Source organism: Acomys minous (genome assembly GCF_964271855.1).
Source record: "Acomys minous genome assembly, chromosome: 13".
Classification (NCBI taxonomy): Eukaryota; Metazoa; Chordata; class Mammalia; order Rodentia; family Muridae; genus Acomys; species Acomys minous.
In genome coordinates this window covers 102,396,694-102,421,237 of record NC_140495.1, presented here as the reverse complement: position 1 = coordinate 102,421,237, position 24,544 = coordinate 102,396,694, and the positions used below count along the sequence as shown (strand labels likewise).

Sequence of the window (24,544 nt, the reverse complement as noted above, 5' to 3'; positions counted from 1 at the left end):
GAATATTCTTCATAAAACTGGCATACCATACAACCCGCAAGGTCAGGGCATGGTGGAAAGAGCACGCCTCACTCTAAAACTAACATTTGAAAAAATAAAAAAGGGGGAATGGTACCCTACTAAGGGGTCTCCCAAGAATGTTCTTCATCATTCATTATTTATTTTAAATTTTCTAAAATTGGATAAAGATGGAAAATCATCAGCCGACCGCTTCTGGCATCCAGAGACTCATAGAGATTTTACCACGGTCCTCTGGAAAGATCCGTTGACTGGGTCCTGGAATGGACCAGTTCCCGTACACATATGGGGCAGAGGATCAGTTTGCGTCTACTCTCGAGAAGAAGACACTGCTACATGGCTGCCAGAGAGATTGGTTAAGCAGATAACCAAAGCTCCAGGGAGAAATTTCCCCCTGAGGGAAAAAAAAAACCTCTCTCTCTTACAGATCATCATGAGAACCTGCCTGGTCCTGACTCTGATGCTGAAAATGACGATTGCCCTCCAGGTAAAGTCTGTAAACCAACATCTGCCCGACAACCTGACTTGGCAGATTGCTGACAATAAGGGCTCCATCATAGTCAGTCTCTCAAAAATAGGCTCCATTGGCAGCTGGTTCCCCAATTTAACTTCAGTGGTAAATATTGGGTCAATTGTAGACAATGAACAAAATCTATTAATTTCTACATCTGTTCTAATCATGGCAGCTCAGCGAGAGGTTGTGGTTATACAGAAGCAGGATTTCGTGCTAAATGGGGATATGAATCCACTGGTCATATCTGGTGGGACCCTCCCATCACTACCCATTGGATTGAGGTTCACATCATTAATCATCCCTCAGATGCACCTTGGAACACATGGTACACATACAAGGGGTGCTACCCCAGATACCCACAAATACAGATTTCTTATACAAATTATGCTAAAAGCGAGGATTGGACAACCACTCCGAGATTGTGGGGCGTTAGACTATATCATCCCATTGAATATGACCCAGTATCCCATCTTCAGTGTCGTCCTGGAGGCAAATCCTGTCCAAACCAATGTTGGACTCGGACCAAATAAGATTCTTGTCCAGGCTACAAGCTCAGGTTGTCCCTTCCCCAGGCACTCCACTCCCTGGTCAGGGGGATGCTGCTGTGCCCCCTCAAAGACCACAGAGGGAGCCTTGTTGGATCTGCTTGTGCATACCTTCATCACCCTTAATAGTTCCAGACCAGATCTGGACCAATCTTGCTGGCTATGTTACACCCCTCAGCCCCACCCCCTTCTATGAGGGCATTGCAGTCATCCATGACGTTACCAGTACTACAGATCCTGCAAGCTGTAGATGGCAACAAGGTCCTCAGAAGCTGTCTCTGCAATCCATTAGTGGATAAGGAACTTGTGTGGGAAATATCCCTGATGCATACAAAGACCTCTGTAATATCTCCATTTCAGTAGAAAATAGTAGGCCAACCACTTTATCTTATTCCCCCCAATGATGCCTGGTGGGCTTGCTCTGATGGCCTTACCCCTTGCACTAATAATCATGCCCTATCCAGAAACTTTTGTATTTTAGTACAATTGATCGGCTTACCTACTATACTGATGAACAATTTTCCAGTTTTTGGGACCCCATGGATGATAAAAGACTCCTCCAGCCTAAAAGCGAACCAATCTCCACTATTACAGTGGTGGTCTTGCTTAGCTTTGGATTGGTGGGGGCTAGCACCGGGGGCTCTTCCCTCATTCTCCAGGATCACAATCATGGCCGGTTGAGATCTTCTATTGACTTAGATATAGAAAGGCTTGAGACTGCTCTCTCTCACTTACAAACCTCCCTGTTTTCCCTTGCTGGGGTAGTGTTACAGAACAGGCGAGGGCTTGGCCTCTTGCTCCTACAGCAGGGTGGACTTTGTGCTGCCCTTTAAGAAGAATGCTGTTTCTACGTGGACCACTCAGGAGTTGTTACGGATTCCATGCAGAAGGTCCGAGAAGGATTAGAAAGACGAAAAAAACAAAGAGAACAAGGACAAGGGTGGTTTAAACCCTGGTTTAGTACATCCCCTTGGCTTTCTACCCTCCTGCCGCCTGTCCTCGGCCCACTCCTGGGTCTTCTTATTTTGCTGTCCTTAGGACCAGTGTTATTCAACAGAGTCACAGCCTTCTTAAAGCAACAGATCAAAGCTATACAAATGAAACCCATACAGGTTCACTACCACAAACTAGATGTGGCTGACAATGACTTTACCCAGAGCCGTCTCCTTGAAGCTGAACGGGCAGTCAGTGACGGGTAAGAGAATCAGAAATCCCTTCCTTGCCAGCCCTATCAACCTAAGACACAACTGCGGGCCTGCTCCTGTGAGATCCAGAGACGGGTAATGAGGGCAAGGGATCGATTCCAACCCAAGACAGACCAGACGCCGTTCCTTGGAGATTGACCTATCTTTTGAAAAAATAAAAAAGGAGGAACCCTTAGGGAGCCCTGCTCGGGCATGTTGTTTTTTGTAAGATTGTTTAAGGCCGTGCACTCAGAGTTTGTACTGAGCGTACCTTTCCACTGGTGACATTTGCTGGTTTTTCCTACATCCTGTTTGGATGTACCCAATGTTTTTGCGGAACCCGAACACCTGCTTCCCTCGCTCCACCCCCCTGCCTTCCGCCCCGCCTCCCGCTGACTATATATACTGTTGCTCTGCCGCACAATAAACGGAGACCTGATCGGAATACCGTCTTCTCTTTATTTCTCACATCCCTTGTCCCGTCTATTCCCACTCCCCCTTCCGGGTACTCCTGTTGACTGACCTGCGGGCCGGGTCACTGAATGGCACTTTATATGACACTAACAGAAGAAGAGAGATACTTGTATTATGTCTAATAGAAGGTGTTACACATTCCCAGTAATAGCTTCTGATGGAACGATTACGAAGCCTCTTCAGTAGTTACTTTAATCAGTGAGGTAGATAAAAAACTCAGGAACGAATGACCTTTTCCTAATCCTATAAAAGGATAGGCGGAAAATGTGAAGAGAGAGAAATGCCCTCCCCTGCCGTAAGTCATCCTAGGAGTCATGGTTGAAGTTGATTGACGCTGTAACTGGCAAAATCCCTACATTTTATCATAATATATTACCGATAAGGACCATTGAACACCGTAATAATGGCAGGCTCTCCCCTAGGGCCAATGTTCTGCCTATCTATAGTTTCACAGCCTGATAGTGGTGCCAGATATGAGCTTCATCTTATAAAGCAGGAGTTAAATTCAATCAGAAGGTGGCTGGTTACCCTCATGATGTTTATGCCACTGTTGCACTATAGCGACCTTATCTTGTCAGACCAGTCACTACTGTAGCTCTCAGGGTTCACAGAGGGACAGGACTGATGTATGGTTCCCTCCTCTAGCTTGGGTAGCACCTTAGAGCACCATGAGGGCTGCCAGTAGGGATGCAGTTTCCAGATCAGCACGGGGTGGTTTCTCCGTGTTCTCTGACTCAAGTGTACGGCATCTTTAGCGAGAGGGCCTTACTGTCCTGCTCTGGAGGAGAAGCAAAAGTTTTGGCGATGCCTGTAATGTGGAGGATCTGTGGGACCTCGTCAGACAGCAACTCCAAAAGAGCCAAGCCACCGCTGGACTGGTGTCTACAAGGAACATTGTTGCCCCATTGTAGGGTAACTCCATTTAAACCACTTTTATACACATGTATATATGTATTTTAGGAAACTTCAACAGTAGTAGGTTCCCATATGACAGTTCATAGGGGATTTCGTTTTGTTTTTTGTTTTTGTTTTTTAAGAGATACGGTTTCTCTGTGTAGCCCTGGCTGTTCTGGACTCGCTTTGTAGACCAGGCTGGCCTCGAACTCACAGAGATCCGTCTGCCCTTGCCTCCCGAGTGCTGGGATTAAAGGTGTGCGCCACTACCACCCAGCTGTTCCTAAAGGTCTTAGTGTTAGTTATCCCTCGCCATAGTCCCTCTTCTGTAATTTCGTTCCTAGTTTCAAATTCACTTAACACTTTGAGTTTTTCTTAAGTCAAGGCGTGTGCTCAAGGGTGAGTCGTGTTCTCAAACGCTGCATTCTTCTGGTCAGCTCTGCTGTTCTGAGTTAGCCAATCACATGAAGGATGTTAGGCCAGCTTCCGACCACTCAGAGTGAGGCACAGAACCCCTGCTTGGTGAGCCTGGTAACCCTGCTGTTCATCCTTCTAGAGAAGCAAAATGTGGGCCTTGTGGAAATACTTCAGATGCTGTGGTCATTTTCTTGGGACCCCCCCCCAATATTCATTTCTAACACGGCACAACATATTGGGGGACACAACTAGCACTCAGATATCAGCTGAAGAATTAAGGAATGAGGGACGGGTATAGGGATACGTAAAGTGGAGCCTCTGTGTCTGGCTTTGAGTGAAAAGTTTCAGCAAAGCCTTTGCTGTGTTTGGGTTACTGGGGGGGGGGGGGGAAGGCTGAGAAATTGTTGTGAGATGCTTTGAACTTTGAAGAAATGCTGCCTCCCTGGAAAGTTTTGCACTTGGGGCTCCGTGAGAGCTTGCAGCTGTTACAAACTGGTCCTTAAGACACTCCTGGCGAACCTGGAGTTCTTACTTTTGATTATGGCCAAAAGGGACCGAGATCCGTGTGGGTCGTCTGCTCTCTCAGGCAGCAAGGGCCAGGTAACTTTGGTAGTTGGAACCTTTCTGACCTCAATTAATTCTTGTATAATTATGGACTAAAAGTAACTGGAATGAGCTAGTTCAGGGTCAGTTGTTTTGTTTTGTTTTTTTCCCAAGAAGGCTGACGCCTTCTGCTCCTTCTGAAAATGAAGGTTTAAGCATCGTGGTGAGCTCTGTACTGCAGCCCCTATGGCCAGCGTCAGCCAACAGACAGAAGATCTTGAGAATGTAGTTTTCACAGGTCTGAGTGGGCCACCCTAGGTCACTTCAAGACACATGAAAGTTTTGCAAAAGGCACAGATCATTTATTATGGTCCAAGGAGAAGGAAGAAGAAAAGAGAGGTTTAGGGAATTCCCATAGAGAGACAGCCGGGGACCTGTTTGGCCAGGGATCAGTGCAGACGGGGTAATGAGTGGGGCTGGGCTTACACTGCTGGCGTCATTTCAGCAGGGCCACGCCTTCGAGACTAGTAGATGGCGGAAAAAGAGGAAAGAGAGGCTGGCAGTCAGGAACTGAAAGTGAAAGCCCGTGTGCTTGGGTGGTACAGGCATTTAGGGAAAATGATTTTTCAGGGAGGGGGTGAGCGGGTGTCCTCACTGGCATGCTTTATAAACAAAGGGATATCCTTGGTCTCTCCCGCACGCAAGCGCAGCTGTGAATGATTCGTACCCTGAGGGAGTGTTTCTGTCGGCATGGTCTTTGCCCCATATTGCTGGGCCTCCCTAAAGAAAACCCTTCACCTCTTCGTGATGAAGCGGACTGGGAAAGGCGGCAACCAATGCCTGAGCCTCAGGCGTAATAGACATGTGCAGTAATCAGCAACACAAACAAAACGAGCCCGCTAGCCTGCATAACTCTGTTCCAGAAGACGCTCTCCGGAATGTCACTCCAGTCTTTCATCTTATCTTGGCGTTCCACTGCCTTCCAGGCTGCCATTCTCCTGGCCAGAGCCTCTAAGTCTCGTGACCCGGTACTGAACGCCCTCTGCTCCAAGGTTACCTCCATCTCCTCCTTGGCTCTGGTCTCAGGACTTGTCTTGGAGTTTGAGTCAAGGCCACAGAATAACTCCCACAGCTTCCAGAGACAGGTATGGGCCTCCCCAAACATACCTGGAAGAGAGGGAACGGAAGTCAGGGGACAAGCAGGCTCTAACTCAGAAGGAAGGCCTGAAAGAGAGGCCCACCTTAGCAGCATGAAGTACCACAGACTCCTTATACGAAAGCCCATCATCTACCCAAGGGAACTTCTTAAAACAGCTGGGACAGAGGGTGAGAAAGGGCTTGGGAAATGTTGAGGGGGCTGAAAGCTCAGAGTTCTGCCCTGATCCTCTTGATTAAGCAGCCCACATGAGTGTTCTAGAAATGCAACTATGTTGCCTATGTCAACATGCTGTTGCAATGCCATTCTGTCATTGCGGGTCTAGGGCAAGTGGTGGACCCTCTTCTGTGTGCACCCTCCCCTGAGGTCACTATGCTTTGGAGGACAGGGAAAGCCCCGTGAATCTTGGCAACAGGCATTGTTCTCTTCGGTGACTTCTGGGAGCATGTCTTCTCCAGGAAGCTCTAGTCCTCTGCCTGGCCAGCAGGGACAGCTGCAGAAACCTGGGCCCTGGAGGAACATCCTATGGCTGTCCAATGGGAGCTTAGTAACTTCACAAGGCTGCCATTCCTTTCCCCAGGACTCCTAACTGGATCTGCACATCACCCCAGTGTCTGCCTGTACTGATGGCACTGGCCGGCCCCTCAGAACCTGTGCTGGCTCCGTGTTGAGCTCTATCCCACTTACTCTGGTCCCAACCACTGCCTAGAATGTGTCCTCGCAGCCGCTCCTGGGACTAGGGCTCTGCTGGGTGACAATACAACTCCATTTCAGTCAGAGCCGGATCCCAGCCATTGTGCCATGACATCCGAAGTCTCACCCATTGAACAGCCTCTGAGCCCACGTCTCCTACCTCCGGTCCCTGCATCTCAGGATGGAGAGGCCTTGGGGACAGTGGAACTACCAGCCAAAGATAGAATGGCCTCCATTACAAGGTGGAGGGCACCCATAACCAGAAAGCACCGAAGCAGGAAGCACTGAAGTCAGTGGCATAGTCTCTCATATTGTGTCTGAGAGTCCTGCTCCCCAGTCACACTGTGGCTTATGTGTTAAGGCCTGATCTTTGTAACAAAACTGAAGCCATTTTGTATTCAGACTCCATCTTTGTTTATAAGGTGAAATTAAGTTTAATTTTTTTTCCTTTTTTTTTTTTAATTTATTCTTGTTACATCTCAATGGTTATCCCATCCCTTGTATCCTCCCATTCTTCCTTCCCTCCCATTTTCCCCTTATTCCCCTCCCCTATGACTGTTCCTGAGGGGGATTACCTCCCCCTGTATATGCTCATAGGGTATCAAGTCTCTTCTTGGTTTAAATTTGTTTTTAAAACTCTGCTTCCTATAAATAGTTACTCATGGCTAACACTAAGAAACCCTTCCAGAAGGTCGAGTTAACCTCATATCTCACCATGACTCAGTGGTGTCAGTACTCACATTCCGTTATCTCCACACTTGGCTGCACTCTGCTTGCACTCTGGAAGGCCCTAACCACCACCTCACTTACCTCACTTTGGACCAATTGGCTTAAAGGTCAGCTGATGACACTTTGTCTAGTTGGCCAAAATGTAAGACCACCCCCCCCCTTGCCTCTTGCACTTGGTTTTTCTTTTTTTTTTTCTTTTTTTTTTCTTTTTTTTTTTTTTTTTTTTGGTTTTTTGAGACAGGGTTTCTCTGTGTAGCCTTGGCCATCCTGGACTCACTTTGTAGACCAGGCTGGCCTCGAACTCACAGCGATCCGCTTGCCTCTGCCTCCCGAGTGCTGGGATTAAAGGCGTGCGCCACCACACCCGGCCTGCACTTGGTTTTTCTATTCAGAAGCCTGCTATAAGGGCAGACTCACATCCCAGTTTGGCTCCCGAATCCACTCTGTGTCCCTGATCATGATCAGTCTTGCGGTGTGCATTCAACAAACCATCCATACCCGAGACAGAAGTTTGAGTGGTTTGTGTGGTTACTCTTGCACTATAATACCTGCTGTAAACACGCACAGCATTTCTCTATTGCGCAGTGTCCAGGAGCACACAGGCTGCAGGGAGAGGCACTGGAGATTATGTGGAAAACTCAACTAATGATTCAGCCTCAGCTCAAAGGCACCTAACAGGTAAGGCTGTACTGCGAGCATCTGGCTGTCTCTGGGGCCGGGAATGCACATTTTGAGGCGCTTTCACTGGCTCGTTACCTGATTGCTAAGTGCCTACTCTCCCCAACTCTAAAACAGGGTTTATCTTAATTTGCTCCCTCTGTTGCTTTGATAAAGTACTGACCAAAAGAAACTTGGGGGGCGGGGGAGGAAAAGGTTTACTCCAGTGTACAGATTACAGCCCATTGTTGAGGGAAGTCAAGACAGCCACTCGAGGCAGGAGCATCAATCAGGAATCACGGAAGAATGCTGCTTACTTGTTTGCTCCTGAGCTCACATTCAGCTGCTTTAATACACCCCAGGACCACTTACTTGGGTTGACGATGCCCAGCTGTGACCTGGACCCTCCCATATCAACAAACAAACAAACAAACAAACCTGCCCCCAGAGACATGCACACGGGCCAATCTGATCTAGGGAATTCTTCTGTTGAGGCTCTCTCTTCCCAGGTGGCTCTGAGTTATCAGGTTAATAACCAGGAGCTGATTACAATAGGGCTTAGAAGTATACCTGCCCCTAGATAAGTGTACTTTGACAAAACCTGACAGACCCGAGTGTCAGCCCCTTAGAAGGAAAAAGTCATCAGCAGGAGGTGGAGGATCTTGGAACACGGGGAGTCCTGTGCCCCAGACAACCGACTCCCACCCCACAGAAGTCCACAGGCCATCCCTACCAAGTGCACATCTTTCAGTATTGAGAAGACACTGAATGTGCCCCCTAGGGATGTACCAGGGGACCACAGAACTCTTCTTTCTCCCAGCCAGGTCTACTCGCTACTTCTTCACTCCCCTAGGCTCATACCCTGTAAGCACTCTCTGCTCGAAACTTAAGATTCACCTCACCACATCCTCATCACTATTTGTGACAAGAGCTTTAAGATGTTCAAGCCAGCGGCTGGAGAGATGGCTCAGAGGTTAAGAGCACTGTCTGCTCTTCCAGAGGTTCTGAGTTCAATTCCCAGCAACCACATGGTAGCTCACAACCATCTATAATGTGATCTGATGCCCTCTTCTGGTGTGCAGGTGTACATGCAGATAGAGCACGCAAAAGTAAATAAATAAATCTTTAAAAAAGAAAAGAAATTCAAATCAGCCCCTTGGTGGTGGAGCACGCCTTTAATCACAGCACTTGGGAGGCAGAGGCAGGTGGATCTCTGTGAGTTCGAGGCCAGCCTGGTCTACAAAGCGAGTCCAGGACAGGTAAGGCTACACAGAGGAGCCCTGTCCCAAAAAACCAAAAAAAAGTTAAAGGCCGGGTGGTGGTGGCGCACGCCTTTAGTCCTGGCATTTGGGAGCCAAATGCAGGAGGATCTCCATAAGTTCGAGGCCAGCCTGGACTACAGAGCGAGTCCAGGACGGCCAGAGCTGTTATACAGAGAAACCATGTTTCGAGTGGGGAACAGGAGCGGAAGGGGGGAGGTGAGGAGGGATGGGGAGAGGGGGAGGGAGGGGGAAGGGGAAGTTCAAGTCCTCATACTCTCTCCCTGGATCCCACGGCCCTGATGCTATTTGCTGAAACTCTCCCGGACTTTGATCCCTCCCAGGGTCACTCACTCTCTCCTTTCTCCCTTGGACTTGGAACTTACTTCTATCTCAGACGTACTTTCTGAAGGGAGAAGGGCTCCCTCCCTCCTTGCCTGTCCCCCCACTGAGAAGCCTCTGGTTTGGATTTCTGCATAATCACCCCTCTTTGGTGCACTGCACTCCCAGTTTGCTCCATTGAAAGTACAGTATGTGTCTGTGGGGCTAAACCCAAGGGCTGGCTCCTGACACTTAACTTCACCCATCACCCCTTGGTGTGAAACGTTTCTAGAACACGAGACATCTCTGCGTTCCATCTCCTTTGCTGGCGCCTCCTCATCACCTGGCTTTCTCTTTGTTCTCCTCCCTCTCCTCTAAGATCCACCTGGCCTCGTAGCCTCCGCCTGTGCTAACAACTCCAAGAAGCATTTTAGGGGGGAAGGAAGGGAGTGTTTCTACAGGGAAAGGTGTTTCTAGGGGGTCAGAATGCTGGGGTAGGGTGAGAGGTGTTTGGGCCAGCTGCCCCAGCTTCAGGGTCCGCACGGGACTGCTTCCCAAGGCTGTGGCTGGTCTTCATTACCTGGCTGGTATGTGAAGTTGGACAAGGCCGTCCACCTTATCTCTCTGTATAAGGCCACCCTCCTCTGTTGGCTGTTACGTAAACTCCAGCAGAGGCCGTGAAGCTGGGTGTGGAGAGAGCAGGGTAGGAGCATGTCACCATGGGACTTTGGTCTGCAGCCATATTTCACCATAGCCTGCAGGTAGGAGCCATGTCCCAGTAGACTGCAGAGGAAGACAGCTTATCAGGCATTAAGGTTAGGTGGGGGTTAGGTCACAGGAGACATGACAGGAATCGCCACTTCTGGTCTATTTCTTCTGGCAGAGTGAGAGACGCGCTGCCATCTTGCTGAACGCAGCGTCGTGAAAGATCAGAGCTGCCCTCACTCCAAAGCCCTCTGTGGAGTACGAGAGAGAAATTGCACACACTAGAATAGGCAGGTCCCCTACCTGGTCCCAGGAAAGACCTTACCTGCTCAAGTTCAATAGAGCATCTTCACAGGCCCAAGGGGTACTCCCTTCCCACTTCAAACCATTTTTTTTTCCTTCGAAGGACAATTTTGGTGAGCTGGGGGCATGTGTCTCAGGTCTTAAGACTGCTTGCTTAGCAGGCAACAAAGCCCTGGCTTTGATGCCCAACACCACATAAATTTGGGCATAGCGACCTTATGAGCGTGGTTCTCCCACGCTGAGTCATTGATGATTCAGGGACATTTTGTGGTAGGATGGGAGCAAGCATCCTGACATTCCCATGTGGGCTGTGTGTAGGAGAGAGAAGTGAGTAAAAGAAAACACTGAGCAGAAAGAGCAGCAGGATAGGCTAGAGATGCTTGAGGCTTGCATGTGTCTAGATTGGCTCGGCTTATTTTTTTAATAGATTTTTGTTGTGGTTAATTTAGAAGTATGGCCTAATAAATCTTTCTTATTAAATGAATTATTATTATTATTATTATTATTATTATTATTATTATCATCATCATCATCATCATCATCATCATCATTATCATTATTGTGGTGGTGGTATTTTCTAGCCTGCTATTAATTAATAAAAATATAGACATCTGTTATATTTTAAAATAGCTTTGGTTTATTTGAGGTTGGATAGATATTCATCCCCTAAACTACCTTCTATATTTTCCTGCTCAAATTCCATGCTGTTTGTTTCTAACAATTTTGTTGTTGTTGTTGTTGTTGTTGGTTGGTTGGTTGGTTGTTTCTAATAATTTTCATCTGGACTACTCCCATCTAAAATCCTAAAATACTTGCCAATGCTCTTCATCTGGACCATATCCTCCATCCATGCCAGCCATGTGCTTCTTCCTCCACCTCACCCATAGTGGCCTCCCTCCTCTGCCTCTTCCTCCCAAGATGCTCTTCCAGTCTATGATCGCTTCCTTTCCCTAGATCCTCTCTGCCACAAAAGCCTGGGAACCTTAGCCAAACCTATCCTATTTGCACTACCCAGGTGTGGTAGCTTTTTATTGGTTAAAATGGGCTAAGTTCTTAGGCAAGGTAACAAACATTTTGGGGTGAGTCTGCTCATTTGGGCAGCACCCTGATCAAACCCCAACAGGTTTTCCCCAAGTAACCTGGGCTGTCATGGAATTTGCTACTTAGCCAGCTAACCTCAACTTGCAACAGCTATGCCTTTGTCGTTTCTAACTCTTAACTTCTTGATGATAGAATTCACCCTTTTTCCCAGACTAAGCAAAGCAAGATACTTGGTGTCGCATCGCCATCCCTGCCTGTGGTGTGCCCTCTTTATCTTCAGGTGTATTCCTGGGACCTTCATCCTGCCAACGCCAATTCCTTGTTGTGCTAGGGTGCCAAACAAAGTGGGTGATAAAGCGGAGCCAGTTCAGGCTTTGGAGCATAATAAGTACACTTAATTCATTCATTGCCTTAGATAAGTTATGTAGCTTCTCTGAGCCCAAGGCTTTCTAATAAATATATGAAATCGATTACTGACTCTTGCCTCCTGGGGGTAGGAAATGGCTTATGAAGAGAAGGTTGAGAGCTACTTCTGGGTCCTGTAATCCTGTCCCCTGGCTCTTCGGTGTGGACTGCCCTGATGGCATTGATCTATACTGAGATTAACGAACTTGGTGCTTCAAGGAAAATAAGCCCTTTGTAAGTCTAACTCAAGCTAAATGAGTTTGTAGTTGACGGGTCATTGAACAGCCTTTGTCTCTTATTAGTATTTTTGTGGGGCTGGGGACTGTTGCCCACCCAGCCCCACCTCTCCTGTTTTTAAGGTCGGATTCTTTCTGTGGTAATTTGCCCATTTCTAACCATACCTAGTGGTTCCCCCCCACACACACACCCATTTTCAGGAATCTAGCCATTCCCCCATCAGTTGTGATTTACCACTCCCTGGGGCTCGGAGCATCCTAACAGTGGCACTTACACATTCATCCGGAATCGGTTTTGTGGCTAAGGAGATGGCCAGGATGATGATAAGAGTGACCAGGAAGAGGACAAAGCCAAAATAGAGGTAATGAAGGCCACAGATGAACATGGGACACTTGCGGTCTCCCTCACAGGTCGAGGAGGGTCCATAGAAAAACTCCACTGACAGTCGAAAAGTACCAATTGCAGTTCCCAAGATCAGCCCCCAGAAGGCACCCTGCCAAAGAAACCAGACAAAAGTTACACAGGCACAAGACGGGGGCGGACAAGACAAAGTGGCATCTATCTCACTTTGTTGTAAAGCTAAGTTCGTTGTAATGGGAGCATTGATACCGTGCAGAAGAGAGCCTGCGCAAGGGAAGAGATGAAAACCAGACCCTGGCACTGTCTCTTGCATCAAGCAGGACACAGAAGGAAGAACCGGAAACACTTTTAACTGAAACTATGAATAGGCATCTCAAACTGTGTCCTAAAAGAGCATCATCTTTCCTGTTTCCCTAAGTAGGAGCCCAGGTCAAACCCAGGAGCCAACCCCAACTGTTCTTTTCCTTCTCTGCGCTGTTTTACCATCATCCCCAAGCAAATCCTGTTGGCCTCTGCTTCCAAAATGTGTCTAGAACCCAGTCCTTTCCCATGACCCTCACCCCATCTTTTCTCATTTTGGGGACAAGCAGCTTGTTACTGTGCCCTGGCAGTAACACACTAGAGAATGTCAAGCCTCTTCCTGGACCCCACCCCCACCCCACCCCTCCCCAGTGACTTGTCAGCACATGCCATCATGACCAAGCTTCACCCCTGCACCGCGGCTGACCTCACCTAGCTCCACTACTTTCTGCATGGTCACTCAGCCCCTGCCATCTTGGCCTGCTTCTGCATCCGCAAGCCGTCCACCCAGGTCAGTTCCATTGAAAGACCAGAAGAACTAAAATTGTATTTCAGGGTCACTGGGGCAAAGGTTAAGAAATGGGTCTACAGGAGAGACCAGGCATGATAAGGCATAGCTGGCCAGCTGCAGGGAGGAACTGGTCTGGCTGCATTCCTTTCCAGCCCACAGGAGATAGGGTTGCTAGGAAACCAAGCCAGAACCATGATTTTGGCGCCCTCTCACAACTATTTTAAAGCACAGTATCCCTTTTGTATCCCAACCAATAAGTGCTTGCCAAGCTGGAACTCCCCTGCTTTGGGCCCACTGGGAGGGAAGGAACCTATAAATTACCCTCAGATCAGAGTTCAGGGCTCTTCTCCAGAAACCAGTGCGTTGGTTACTGTTGGAGCCTGGCTAGAGCTGAGAATAAAGATCCTCTTGTGCTTGCATCGGTTTTGGCTCCTGTTGGTCTTTTGGATGGGTCTCTTGAAACTGGCACAACAACATAGCAAAGGTCTTCTCCCACCTTTACAGCCTACCCAGCAGCCTCTATGATCCTTTGTAGTCTTTTTAAAATATTTATTTTTCATTGCTTTTAATTCTATATGTGTGCCTTTCTTAGGGTTAGCATTGCTACAACGAACCACCATAACCAAAAACAAGCTGGGGAGGAAAGGGTTTATTTGGTTTATGCTTCCATACCATAGTCCATTGTCAAAGAAAGTCAGGACAGGAACTCAAGTAGGGCAGGAATCTGAAGGCAGGAGCTGATGCAGAGGCCATGGAGGGATGCTGCTTACTGGCTTGCTCTCATGACTTACTCAGCCTGCTTTCTTATAGAACCCAGGACCACCAGCCCAGGGATGGCCCCACCCACAATAGCCTGGACCCTCCCCCATCAATCACTAATTAAGAACATGTCCTATAGCTTGCCTACAGCCAGATCTTATGAAGGTATTTTCTTAGTTGAGTCTTCCCCCTCTCGGGTGACTCTAGCTGCTGTCAAGTTGACTTAATACTAGCCGTGACAATGCCTATAAATAGGCCAACCCCCATTAGTGACTATGAATACAGGCAAGCCCCTACAGAGCAGCGGGGGAAGCTCAACATTCAGCCAGGCAGAGTGTTACAGATGTATTCAGATGTTAATTGCTTGTCATTGTCCCCAGCCTTCCCCCCAAGACCCCTCCTTCCCCACCCACACCCCAAGATTCTTACTGTTCTATGACCAGTCCCTTACATATACCAAAGTGATGCTGTGTAAGTTTGCCTCCCAATAATCCCTGTTTGACCAATAAAATGCCTACACCTGGGCAGGGCAAAAGAGAGCTGGGTGGAGTTGAGGTTCTCAGTCTTGGAGGGCAGAGGATGGGGGAGGAAAAGGGTAGAGAGAGGAGAGACAGGAGAGGAGAGGAGAAGCAGAGTCAGTCACCGTGTGTTAGCATGAAAAGAAGTATGTGTCCAGGAGGAGCCTGCTCTGAGGCTGGGGGATGGGGGAGGAGCCTGCTCTGAGGATGGGGGATGGGGAGGAGCCTGCTCTGAGGATGGGGGATGGGGGAGGAGCCTGCTCTGAGGATGGGGGATGGGGAAGACCCTGCTCTGAGGATGGGGGAGGAGCCCGCTCTGAGGATGGGGATGGGGGAGGAGCCTGCTCTGAGGATGGGGGATGGGGAGGAGCCTGCTCTGAGGATGGGGATGGGGGAGGAGCCTGCTCTGAGGATGGGGATGGGGAGGAGCCTGCTCTGAGGATGGGGGATGGGGGAGGAGCCTGCTCTGAGGATGGGGGATGGGGGAGGAGCCTGCTCTGAGGATGGGGGAGGAGCCTGCTCTGAGGATGAGGGATGGGGAGGAGCCTGCTCTGAGGATGGGGGATGGGGAGGAGCCTGCTCTGAGGATGGGGATGGGGGAGGAGCCTGCTCTGAGGATGGAGATGGGGGAGGAGCCTGCTCTGAGGATGGGGGATGGGGAGGAGCCTGCTCTGAGGATGGGGGATGGGGAGGAGCCTGCTCTGAGGATGGGGGATGGGGAGGAGCCTGCTCTGAGGATGGGGGATGGAGAAAAACAGCCCAGATGAGGAGCATATGCAAAGACTTATGAGATTATGGGTGTGAAATAGCCCAGATGGGAATGATTCGAGCGTGATATGGGATGTGGGGCTGGGAGGTAAAAAGATAGCTTAGCGTGCTTAGCATCTGCCCAGTCCCGTACATAGGCACATTAAACATCTAACACGCGTCTGTGTATTTTATTGATATGGTAGTGAGTTGGATAATCGCCACCAAAATAATTATATGTATAAATAGTAAACATTAATGGCCTTTTTATTTTCTACAACAGCAGAGGACCCACAGCAATCACTTCCTGAAGGAGATATGCAGAACGCAGATGATTATACCATCCAAAACTGGGTGGAAGGGAAGAGCCAGGAATAGTGCTTTAGGTTAATAGAGGCTATGGAAGTGCATGTAATATGTCCGCAACCTTGAGCCAGGGACAGCAGGAGAGCTTTGGGGCTGGCCCCACATCCCAAGTTTGTCGTCAAAGAGAGGCAGACTTCCATGACTGCCTCCCCTTCCAGCACATCTCTTTCCAAGGACAGCGAAGCAAAGCAAGTCTGGGGCCCAGTTTACTCCCCTGACATTGTTGCTGCTAAATTAAGTCTTGGTGAGCTGGCTGGACTAGACCTCAGGATGTCTAAGGGACTGAGCAGCTGAGGTGAGCCTTGGGGAAACCGCAGCCAGGTGGAGCAGCCAAAATAGATCCCTGGCAAAGCAAGCGGTCCGTGAAGGAAGAGCCAAGGGGGTAGAAGTCAATTTAGCAAACATCAGTTTGGCGCAGCCTGGATCTGTGGGGCTGTGCTGGCTGTTCACTGCAGAGAAAGCCTTTCCTGCCAGACTCCTTTTGTTTACTTTGCGTACTTTGTAAACTCTGTATACTTTGCTGGAAAGTGTCCCCACCCCTACTGAGGAGCTCCAGCAGCCAGGCTAGGCAGCTTCTAGTTTTTTTGTTTTGTTTTGTTTTGTTTTGTTTTGTTTGATTTTTCTAAACAGAGTTTCTCTGTGTAGCTTTGGTACCACACTCCCCTGAGTACCACACCCTGTGGTCCCTAAAAGAGGTGCTTGGATCTTCAGGCTGTGCTGTTGACCTCGCTTCACCTCCAGACAGCAACACCTCAGAACCTCACTTCTCTCCCGCACATACTGCCCACCTGGAAGAGGGACAGCCCGGGTGGGAAAGTCAGGATGTTCGCTCTCATCCTACCACAAAATGTCACAGAATCTCCCCCTCACCCCAATCTGCTTTGCTCCAGCTTCTCTCATGGTCGTGTCCAGTCTACTGGCCATGTGTAGTCTATTTCTTTCTGGACTCTTCCAGATGCCTCTAGTTTTCTCTCTCATATCTACAATAAACTCCTATTCTTTAACCATACCATGGAGCAGTCATGTCATCAATTTATACACAAAGTATTATTGGTAAAATAAGCCATTAATTTGGACCTTTTGGTTTGGGTTTTTTTTGGGGGGGAGGGGTGTTTTTCTTTCTTTTTGGTCTGAAGTGTAATTGAGGAAACAGTTCGAATAATCATCTCAGTGCAGAGAAGGTGAGGGATCTGCGGTGGTGATTCAATACGGAATATGGGCTCTCTCCATGAACAGAGGCGACAAAGAGTTAGTTTCTTAGAGGCAACTGCACAGGAGAGGGCTCAGCTGGTTTTCATCGCTTCCATAAGCTTAAGGTGGGCAGCTTTGTCTGGCAGGGATGAAAGTGAGTTGCTTTACATTGGGGATGGTAGGCCATATGGCCAATGTTCAGCCATCTTGTCAGAGCCTAGGTTCCTATTTTCTCCAGCAGTCTGTCATTTACCAGAAACCAGCTGACCCTGTAGTGGTTCGGCAGTTAGACTAAAGATGAAATTTAGATGGAGCCACCCTGTTGTAGTTTAGCAGTTAGAGAACATTGTGACCTGCTTGGAGTTCCTCGCATCTTGAGATAGCCTACAGCTGGGTTGCCATAGCAATATGCTTCCTTATAAAAACTCTGTGAAATTTTTCAATAAACGGGGCTTGATCAGAATCCAGACTTGTCCTCATTTCTTTGTGTCTCCTGTTCCCCCCCCCTCCACTTGTCTGCCCCCTCTACAGGTATCCACTGAAGACCCCGCAGGCCAGGTCAGCTTTTGAGAGAGAGGAAAGAAAACAAGGGAGATACATTCCTTTCCCTCCCCGTGCTCCATAGTGAGTTTGAACCAGCTCCACTGGGGAAGACATTGCCTCTCAGAGAGCAGATGGTGTTCTCAGGTAAACCCCTGATACATAAGAGAGCCCCACAGGGCAGCCCTTCAAAGACATCCACAGGACGGAAATAGCCCCTCACACCATTCCAGGTGAACGCTCACCTGCTCGTTCACTCGCTTGCAGAATACAGCCAGCAGAAAGACAGCAGTCACGCTGGGCGTCAGGCAGCTCTTAAGGACCTGCATGTACTCAAACAGTGTTTCGCTGGGAGCCATTTCTACGATGGGGATCCAGACAATGGTGATGGCAAGTAAGATTATAACAAAAAACCTGTGAATTAAACCAACAGTCAGCGATAATTTGAAGATTTTTCTCTTGAAGGAAAAGAAAAAAAAACAGGGGCTGGAGAGATGGTGGCTCAGAGGTTAAGAGCACTGGCTGCTCTTCCAAAGGTCTTGAGTTCAATTCCCAGCAACCACATGGTGGCTCACAACCATCTACAGTGTGATCTGGTGCCCTCTTCTGGCCAGCAAGTCTACATGCAGGCAGAGCACTGTATACATAATAAATAAATGTTTAAAAACAAAAAACAAACAAACAAACAAAAAATCACCCTACAGATTCTAACATGTAGCTTTTCCTTAGTTACTTATGTTTCTTATTATAACTACTACTGCTGTAATTATGATCTACGTTAGGGAAAGTCTAGTTGGCCTGCTAAGAATATATATTCAGTGTTGGAAGGACATGTACTATAGATGTCTCCTACATCTGTTTTAGCATTTGATCTCTAATGGCATTTGAGTCAGATGCTTATTTTTTGTTAGAATAACCTGTCTGTTGGAAAGACTGGATGACTGAGGTCACCCACAGTGTAAACTTGGGTCTCCTCTGTTTCTTTACATCCAACGGTGTTTGTTTTACAAAGTGGAGCCCACCAGGACGCTCCTCTCGCTCACTGTGAAATGCCCTTCTTCATTCTTTCAGATTCATTTTGGTTTAAGGTCTATTTTGTTCCTATGGTAATACCATCTTAGTTTCTAGTTCCAATTGCTTGGAATGCTTTTTCCCCGTCCTTTCGCTTAGCATAGTATCTATTTTGGTGGTTTTTAAAAAAAAAAAAAAAAAACATGTTTTGAAGCAACAAAGAAATGAGTCCTGTTGAGATTTCTAACCCCATCTGTAGAGCGCATGAGGTCCTTGGGCTCACAGAGAAGCACTAGGGAAGCCAGGAATGTAAAACATGCAGAGTTGTCTCTTCAAAGGAAGAGATATGTAGCCCGTTTTCTGCCCAGAAAGCTGGAAGTGCAAATAGCCTAGCTACCCATGCTATCTGCAGGGCCAGGCCACCTCTGGCTCCCCGAGACTCTTACATTTCTCTCAGTCATCCTCCCTAGACCCTTCTCTTGTGTTGGGGACAGGCCATATGGCCAATGTTCAGCCATCTTGTCAGAGCCTAGGTTCCTATTTCACCAGAAACCAGCTGACCCTGTTGTGGTTCAGCAGTTATTCTAAAGATAAGATTTAGACGGAGCCACCCTGTTGTAGTTTAGCAGTTAGACTAGATAAAGATAGCGTTAGTCAAGCATTAGTCGAACCCTGGCAGGCTAGGTCACTCTTGACTGTTTCTCAGTCAATAAAAACCATCTCTTTTGGAGAGGGAGGTTCAAGACAAGGTTTCTCTGTGTAGCCTTGGCTGTCCTGTCCTCACTTTGTAGACCAGGCTGGCCTCGAACTTACATCAATCCACCTGCCTCTGTGCTGGGATGAAAGGTATGTACCACCACACCCGGCATATATTTAGTGTTTTAACTATGATATAACACATGGAGAATTGGCTTTCTTATTTCATTCAGCTATTTGTCCTGAAAGTCATTCAAGAGTTTGAGTCATGCCGGGTGGTGGTGGTGCACACCTTTAATCCCAGCACTCGGGAGGCAGAGCAGGCGGATTGCTGTGAGTTTGAGGCCAGCCTGGTCTACAAAGTGAGTCCAGGACAGCCAAGGCTACACAGAGAGACCCTGTCTTGAAAAAAAAAAAAGAGTGAGTCTGTGAACAACTATAATTTGGGGTTTCATCTAATTCATGATCATCAGAGGCTTAGTAATTTTTGGAAGGATCATACTGCCTTGCTTTTCGTGTTTCTTCGTTTTCGTGTTAACCCTTGTGCATCTTGGTTTAAGTCACAAAGTTAAATCACACTTATTCTTTCAATGGGAGGGTTTACGGTGCCTAAGAAGGACTATACTGTAGCACAGTGAGGTGTTTCTGTCTTCTGCTTGACCACCAGCCTGACTTCTCAGTAGTCCACTGAGAGTAGAGTACTGCTTGCTGACGCCAGTCTCCTATCTCTTGATACTGCTTTTGGGGCTCTCAGAGATGCCTGCCACACACAGATGCTGGCCCCAAATACACACCATCCCTCATGGGTGGGTCAGGTCACAGTTCTGAGGTTTGTGCCACTTGGAACCTGAGTCTATGCCCCCAACCCCAGACTCTGGTTCTGACCAAGTTTTCACCTCACTGAATAGACTACTTCACAGTTCTGATTCAGCATTTCTTCCCCACAGTCTAGAATAATTCTGGGGCCCGTGTTGCAGCATTTAGTGTTATGAAACTTGCCCCCAGTTTCCTGAGGATATGGTTCACAGAGAGTCTAGGGCTGACAAACTACCTCAATACTGGTCTTTTTAAAACATCACCTTAGTCAGGCATGGTCACATACACCTTTAATCCCAGCATTCAGGAGGCAGAGACAGGTAGATCTCTGTGGGTTTGAGGCCAGCCTTGTTTACAGAGTGAGTTCTAGGACAGCCAGGGCTACACAGAGAAACCCTGTCTCAAAAAAACAACAAACAAATAAATGAATTCAAAGATAGCATTTCACTGCTGTTCCAGGTAAGTGCTGAGGAAGCTTTTAATTACCAAATTATTGTCTTATGTTGAAAAGGAAGTCCTTCAAAGAACATGCAATTAGTTTAAATAAGTATATATAATAATATAATCCTGACTATTTTAAAATAATTTTTTATCAATCTTTATAGCACAATCCTGAGCAGTTTTAATCTGTTCTTAATCCTCTAAATTAATCTGGCTTCCTCCCAGCATAAAGCCCAGAGATACTTGCACTTTGTGGCTTTACCTGTACAGCTGCTCTCTCCTTGTTTCTCCTAGACCTCTGCCCATGGCTGAATCCCCTACTTCCTCCTCTAACTGCTCCTCCCCTGGAAGGCAGTGAGTCCAGCCCTATTCCTTCCCCTGCTCAGTGACTGGCTGTAAGTAATTTATTTGTTTTTATTTTATATGCACTGGTGTCTTGCCTGTATGTATGTCTGTGTGAGGGTGTCAGATCCTCAGGAACTGAAGTTACAGACAGTTGTGAGCTGTCATGTGGGTGCTGGGAAATGAACCCAGGTCCTCTCGACCCTAATCCTGGCCACTTAACTCAAGGTTTTAGTCTATGTGCAATTCATGGAATAACACATAAATTTGGTCTTATATGTGCCATCTCACTAATTTTTTTAACTTAACCCACTTATTTTGTTTTTTCCCATCCCTTTCTGGATTTAGTTTTAACTGTTCAAATATTTTTTTTAGTCTCTATTTTCTTTCTTTTTTTTATTTTTAAAAGTAATTATAGTGGCATATATTTATTGTACATGTGCTGGATTTCATAAGGACATTTCCAAACAAGTATATAATGTATTTTAAGCATATTTCTTCATGATGTGTTCCCTCTCATTTTTCTTTTTTTTAATCATTAAATCAACTTTTATTGAAATGCAATGGCAGTATTTTGGAGACAATTTAAAGAAAAAATTATGAAAGAAGCATGACGTGGCACAATAGAATATTAAGTGTAATTTGCATACCTTTAACTATGAAAGTCAAAGAAATTGATATTTAAGAGAACTCATACTGAGAAATACGTTAGTAAATTCATATGAGTTCCTTCAAATAAGATCATTCACATATTGCAGTTTTATATCTCTTTTTTTCTTATACTTCATTCAGATTACATCCATCTTCCTTCTTAATAGAAGGAAACATTGTTGAACTACTCTCATTGCTTAGTTTAGAACTAAAGGCATTATGGATATACTCTGGACCAAGTTTTACTTTTTTTGTTTTGGTTTTTGAGACAGTGTTTCTCTGTATAGCCTTGGATGTTCTGGACTTGCTTGTAGACCAGGCTGGCCTGGAACTCACAGAGATCTGCCTGCCTCTGCCTCCCGAGTGCTGGGATTAAAGACTTGTGCCACCACGCCCAGCCTCCGAGAGTTACTTTTAGCGCATCTCTAATATCTGCTATCTAGGACCTTAGGCTACTTAAGTTTCGTTTAGCCTCCTCCCACTCTCTCATATAGTCTCTAGTAACGTAAAACTGAAATCTTGGGCTGGAAAGATGGTTCCATGAATAAAGCATTTGCCACACACGTGTGAAGGCTGAGCCCAGAAACCCACATGAAAAACTAGGTCCACGTAACCTCCCTCCTGTGATCCCAGTGTGGGGAAGGTGGGAATGGGGAATTCCTGGATCAAACTTGCTAGGCAGACTATCCAAAAGGGTGAGCTCTGTGGCCAGTGAGAGCCCCTAAAGAAACCAAGGACAAAGATGGACATCGGCCTCACGTGCACATGAGCAAACACACATGTACATTGCACACATAAACACACCAAATCACCTGATTTTTGACAGAGATACAGAATAAAAGGGAAAACATCTTCAGTGAATGGTCCTGGTCAAACTAGACGGCTACATGCAGAAGAATGCAAATAGATCCCTATTTATCACCCAGCACAAAACTCAACTCCAAATGCATCAAGGACCTAAACGGGAGATCAGATACCTGCATCTGACTGGACTGAAAGTGAGAAATAGGCTTTAACGCACAGAGACCAACTGGACACTATGGAGAGACTGGGAGGCTTTGGAACACTCCGTCTTAAATACGCTGCCTCCATCAAACCCTACCCTAGGACCCAGGGATCTGTGTGGAAAAGGAGACAAAAGAGTCTAAAACCCAGAGTAGATGGCCTCTGGGGAAAGTGTCCTCCAGACACTGGGAATGATGAACATACAAATTCACAGGAACTGTGGCAATATGCACAGGGCCTACACACAGAAGCTATGTGTATTTGACTCCTGCTCACAAAGGAAAACTGGTTTTCTCCATTGCAGTCTCACTGGGTGTATTAACCATATTTAGAGTCAGCCCTATTCGCAGCAGCGGATGGCCAGCTTGAAAGGAACCCAGTGATTGTTTTTTAGACTTTTTGTCTATTTTGCTTTGTTCAGGCATTTTTTTTCTTATCTTTCTTTTGCTTATATATTATATATATATTGGTTTCTTTTTTGTGTTTCTGTGTTGTTGTTGTTGGTGGTGGTGGTGGTTTAGTATATGTGTTGGTCTGATTGGGTGGTTTGTTTGCTTGCTTGCTTGTTTTTAAAGAGGAAAAGAAAGGCCTCAGAGTTGGATGGGTAGGGAGTGAGGGAAAATGTAGGAAGAGTTGGAGGAGGAGAAAGCAGTATTCTTTTTTTGTTTTGTTTTGTTTTTTGTTTTGGTTTTGGTTTTGGTTTTTTGGTTTTTGTTTTGTTTTGTTTTTGTTTTTTGGGTTTTTTTGTTTTGTTTTGTTTTTGTTTTTTCGAGACAGGGTTTCTCTGTGTAGCCTTGGCTGTCCTGAACTCACTTTGTATACCAGGCTGGCCTCAAACTCACAGTGATCCACCTGCCTCTGCCTCCCAAGTGCTGGGACTAAAGGCGTGCGCCACCACGCCCAGCTGAAAACAGTACTCTTTATGATAATCAAAGCATTATATTATCATTTCAAAGCTGTATAAAAAATAGCTCCCCACCCAGGCAGACTGAGAAAAAAAATGACAATTCTATGGCAAGAGTTCCCGCCTATTTTTGAGGCAATCATTGACGTCCCTGACCGATGTGAGTGGAATGCTCACCTCCCAGCTACCATGATCTCCTTTTCGGTGGCCGTGGGCCGGATCCAGGTGTAAATGTTCAGAGTAAACAGGGCACTGGAACTGTTGAAAATGGAAGTCAGGGACGACATGAGGGAGGCACATACTGTGGACAGCAGAAAGCCTTGCAGGCCTGGAAGACAGAGAAAGCATTCCCTGGACTGCCTGCTCTCTGACCAGGCCAGAGAAGGCCTTGGCCTCCTAAGGAACATTTCCAAACACCAGCATCTCCTTTTATTTTTTTATTTTTTTTTTCGAGACAGGGTTTCTCTGTATAATAGCCCTGGCTGTCCTGGATTTGTTTTTTGTAGAACAGGATGGCCTCGAACTCACAGAGATCTGACTGCCTCTGTCTCCTGAGTGCAGGGATTAAAGACGTGCTATGCCATGCCTGGCCTTTTGTTTGTTTTTTGGTTTTGAGGCAGGGTACCTTTTTTTTTTTTTTTAGATTTATTTATTACATATACAGTATTCTGCCTGCATGTACACCTACATGCCAGAAGAAGGAACCAGATCCCATTATAGATGGCTATGAGCCACCATGTGGTTGCTGAGAATTGATTGAACTCAGGACCTCTAGAAGAGCAGACAGTGGTCTTAACCCCTGAGCCACCTCTCCAGCCCCGAGATAGGGTTTCTCTGTGTAGCCTTTGCTGTCCTAGACTCACTTTGTAGGCCAGGATGGTCTCAAACTCACAGAGATCCACCTGTCTCTGCCTACCTAGTGCAGGTATTAAAGGCATTGCGCCACCACACCCGGCCAACATCTCCTTTAAAACACGCAGCTTTTACCTGGAGTGGGATTCCATCTAAGACACTGCGTTACATTTGTTCCTGGTTTGTGATTACAGAGGAATGAGAGCTACTCTTTCCTGGAGGGTTCGTCTGTGCCAGGCTACATCACTCCTACTACAGCCCTGTGAGGTGGACGTCATTGCTTGTGCCCTAGCTTGGAGAGGTTCTTGCCATAGGCACAAAATCTGACTCTTCATCCATGAAGTGGGCAGACAGTGCCTACCATGAGGCTGTTAAGATGTACACAAAGTAAGTAGAAGACTTCATACAGTGCCCAAATAGAGGAAGCATCCACTCAACA

General features: G+C 47.0%; 1 protein-coding gene and 1 long non-coding RNA gene across 5 annotated transcripts in view; one reads left to right on the top strand and one right to left on the bottom strand.

The window, feature by feature from the left end:
- The first annotated feature begins 3,753 nt into the window (after positions 1-3,753).
- LOC311581130 overlaps positions 3,754-24,544 on the top strand; it is a 174,294-nt gene continuing 153,503 nt past the window's right edge. Inside the window, exon 1 of the long non-coding RNA XR_014773658.1 lies at positions 3,754-3,885. This is a non-coding gene — a long non-coding RNA (uncharacterized lncRNA). The remainder of the gene's footprint in view (positions 3,886-24,544) is intronic.
- The window catches only part of LOC311581110 (sodium/glucose cotransporter 1-like), a 46,896-nt gene continuing 27,295 nt past the window's right edge, over positions 4,944-24,544 (bottom strand). For 2 of the 4 annotated variants that reach the window (XM_084753130.1, XM_084753131.1), the window contains exons 11-15: positions 23,431-23,581; positions 17,633-17,801; positions 12,370-12,588; positions 9,985-10,087; positions 4,944-5,756 (exon numbers count right to left, since the gene is read on the bottom strand). In XM_084753130.1, coding sequence (XP_084609256.1) covers positions 5,437-5,756; positions 9,985-10,087; positions 12,370-12,588; positions 17,633-17,801; positions 23,431-23,581 — 962 coding nt within the window. In that variant the 3' untranslated portion in view covers positions 4,944-5,436. The other 2 variants (XM_084753132.1, XM_084753133.1) reach the window with 2 other exon arrangements.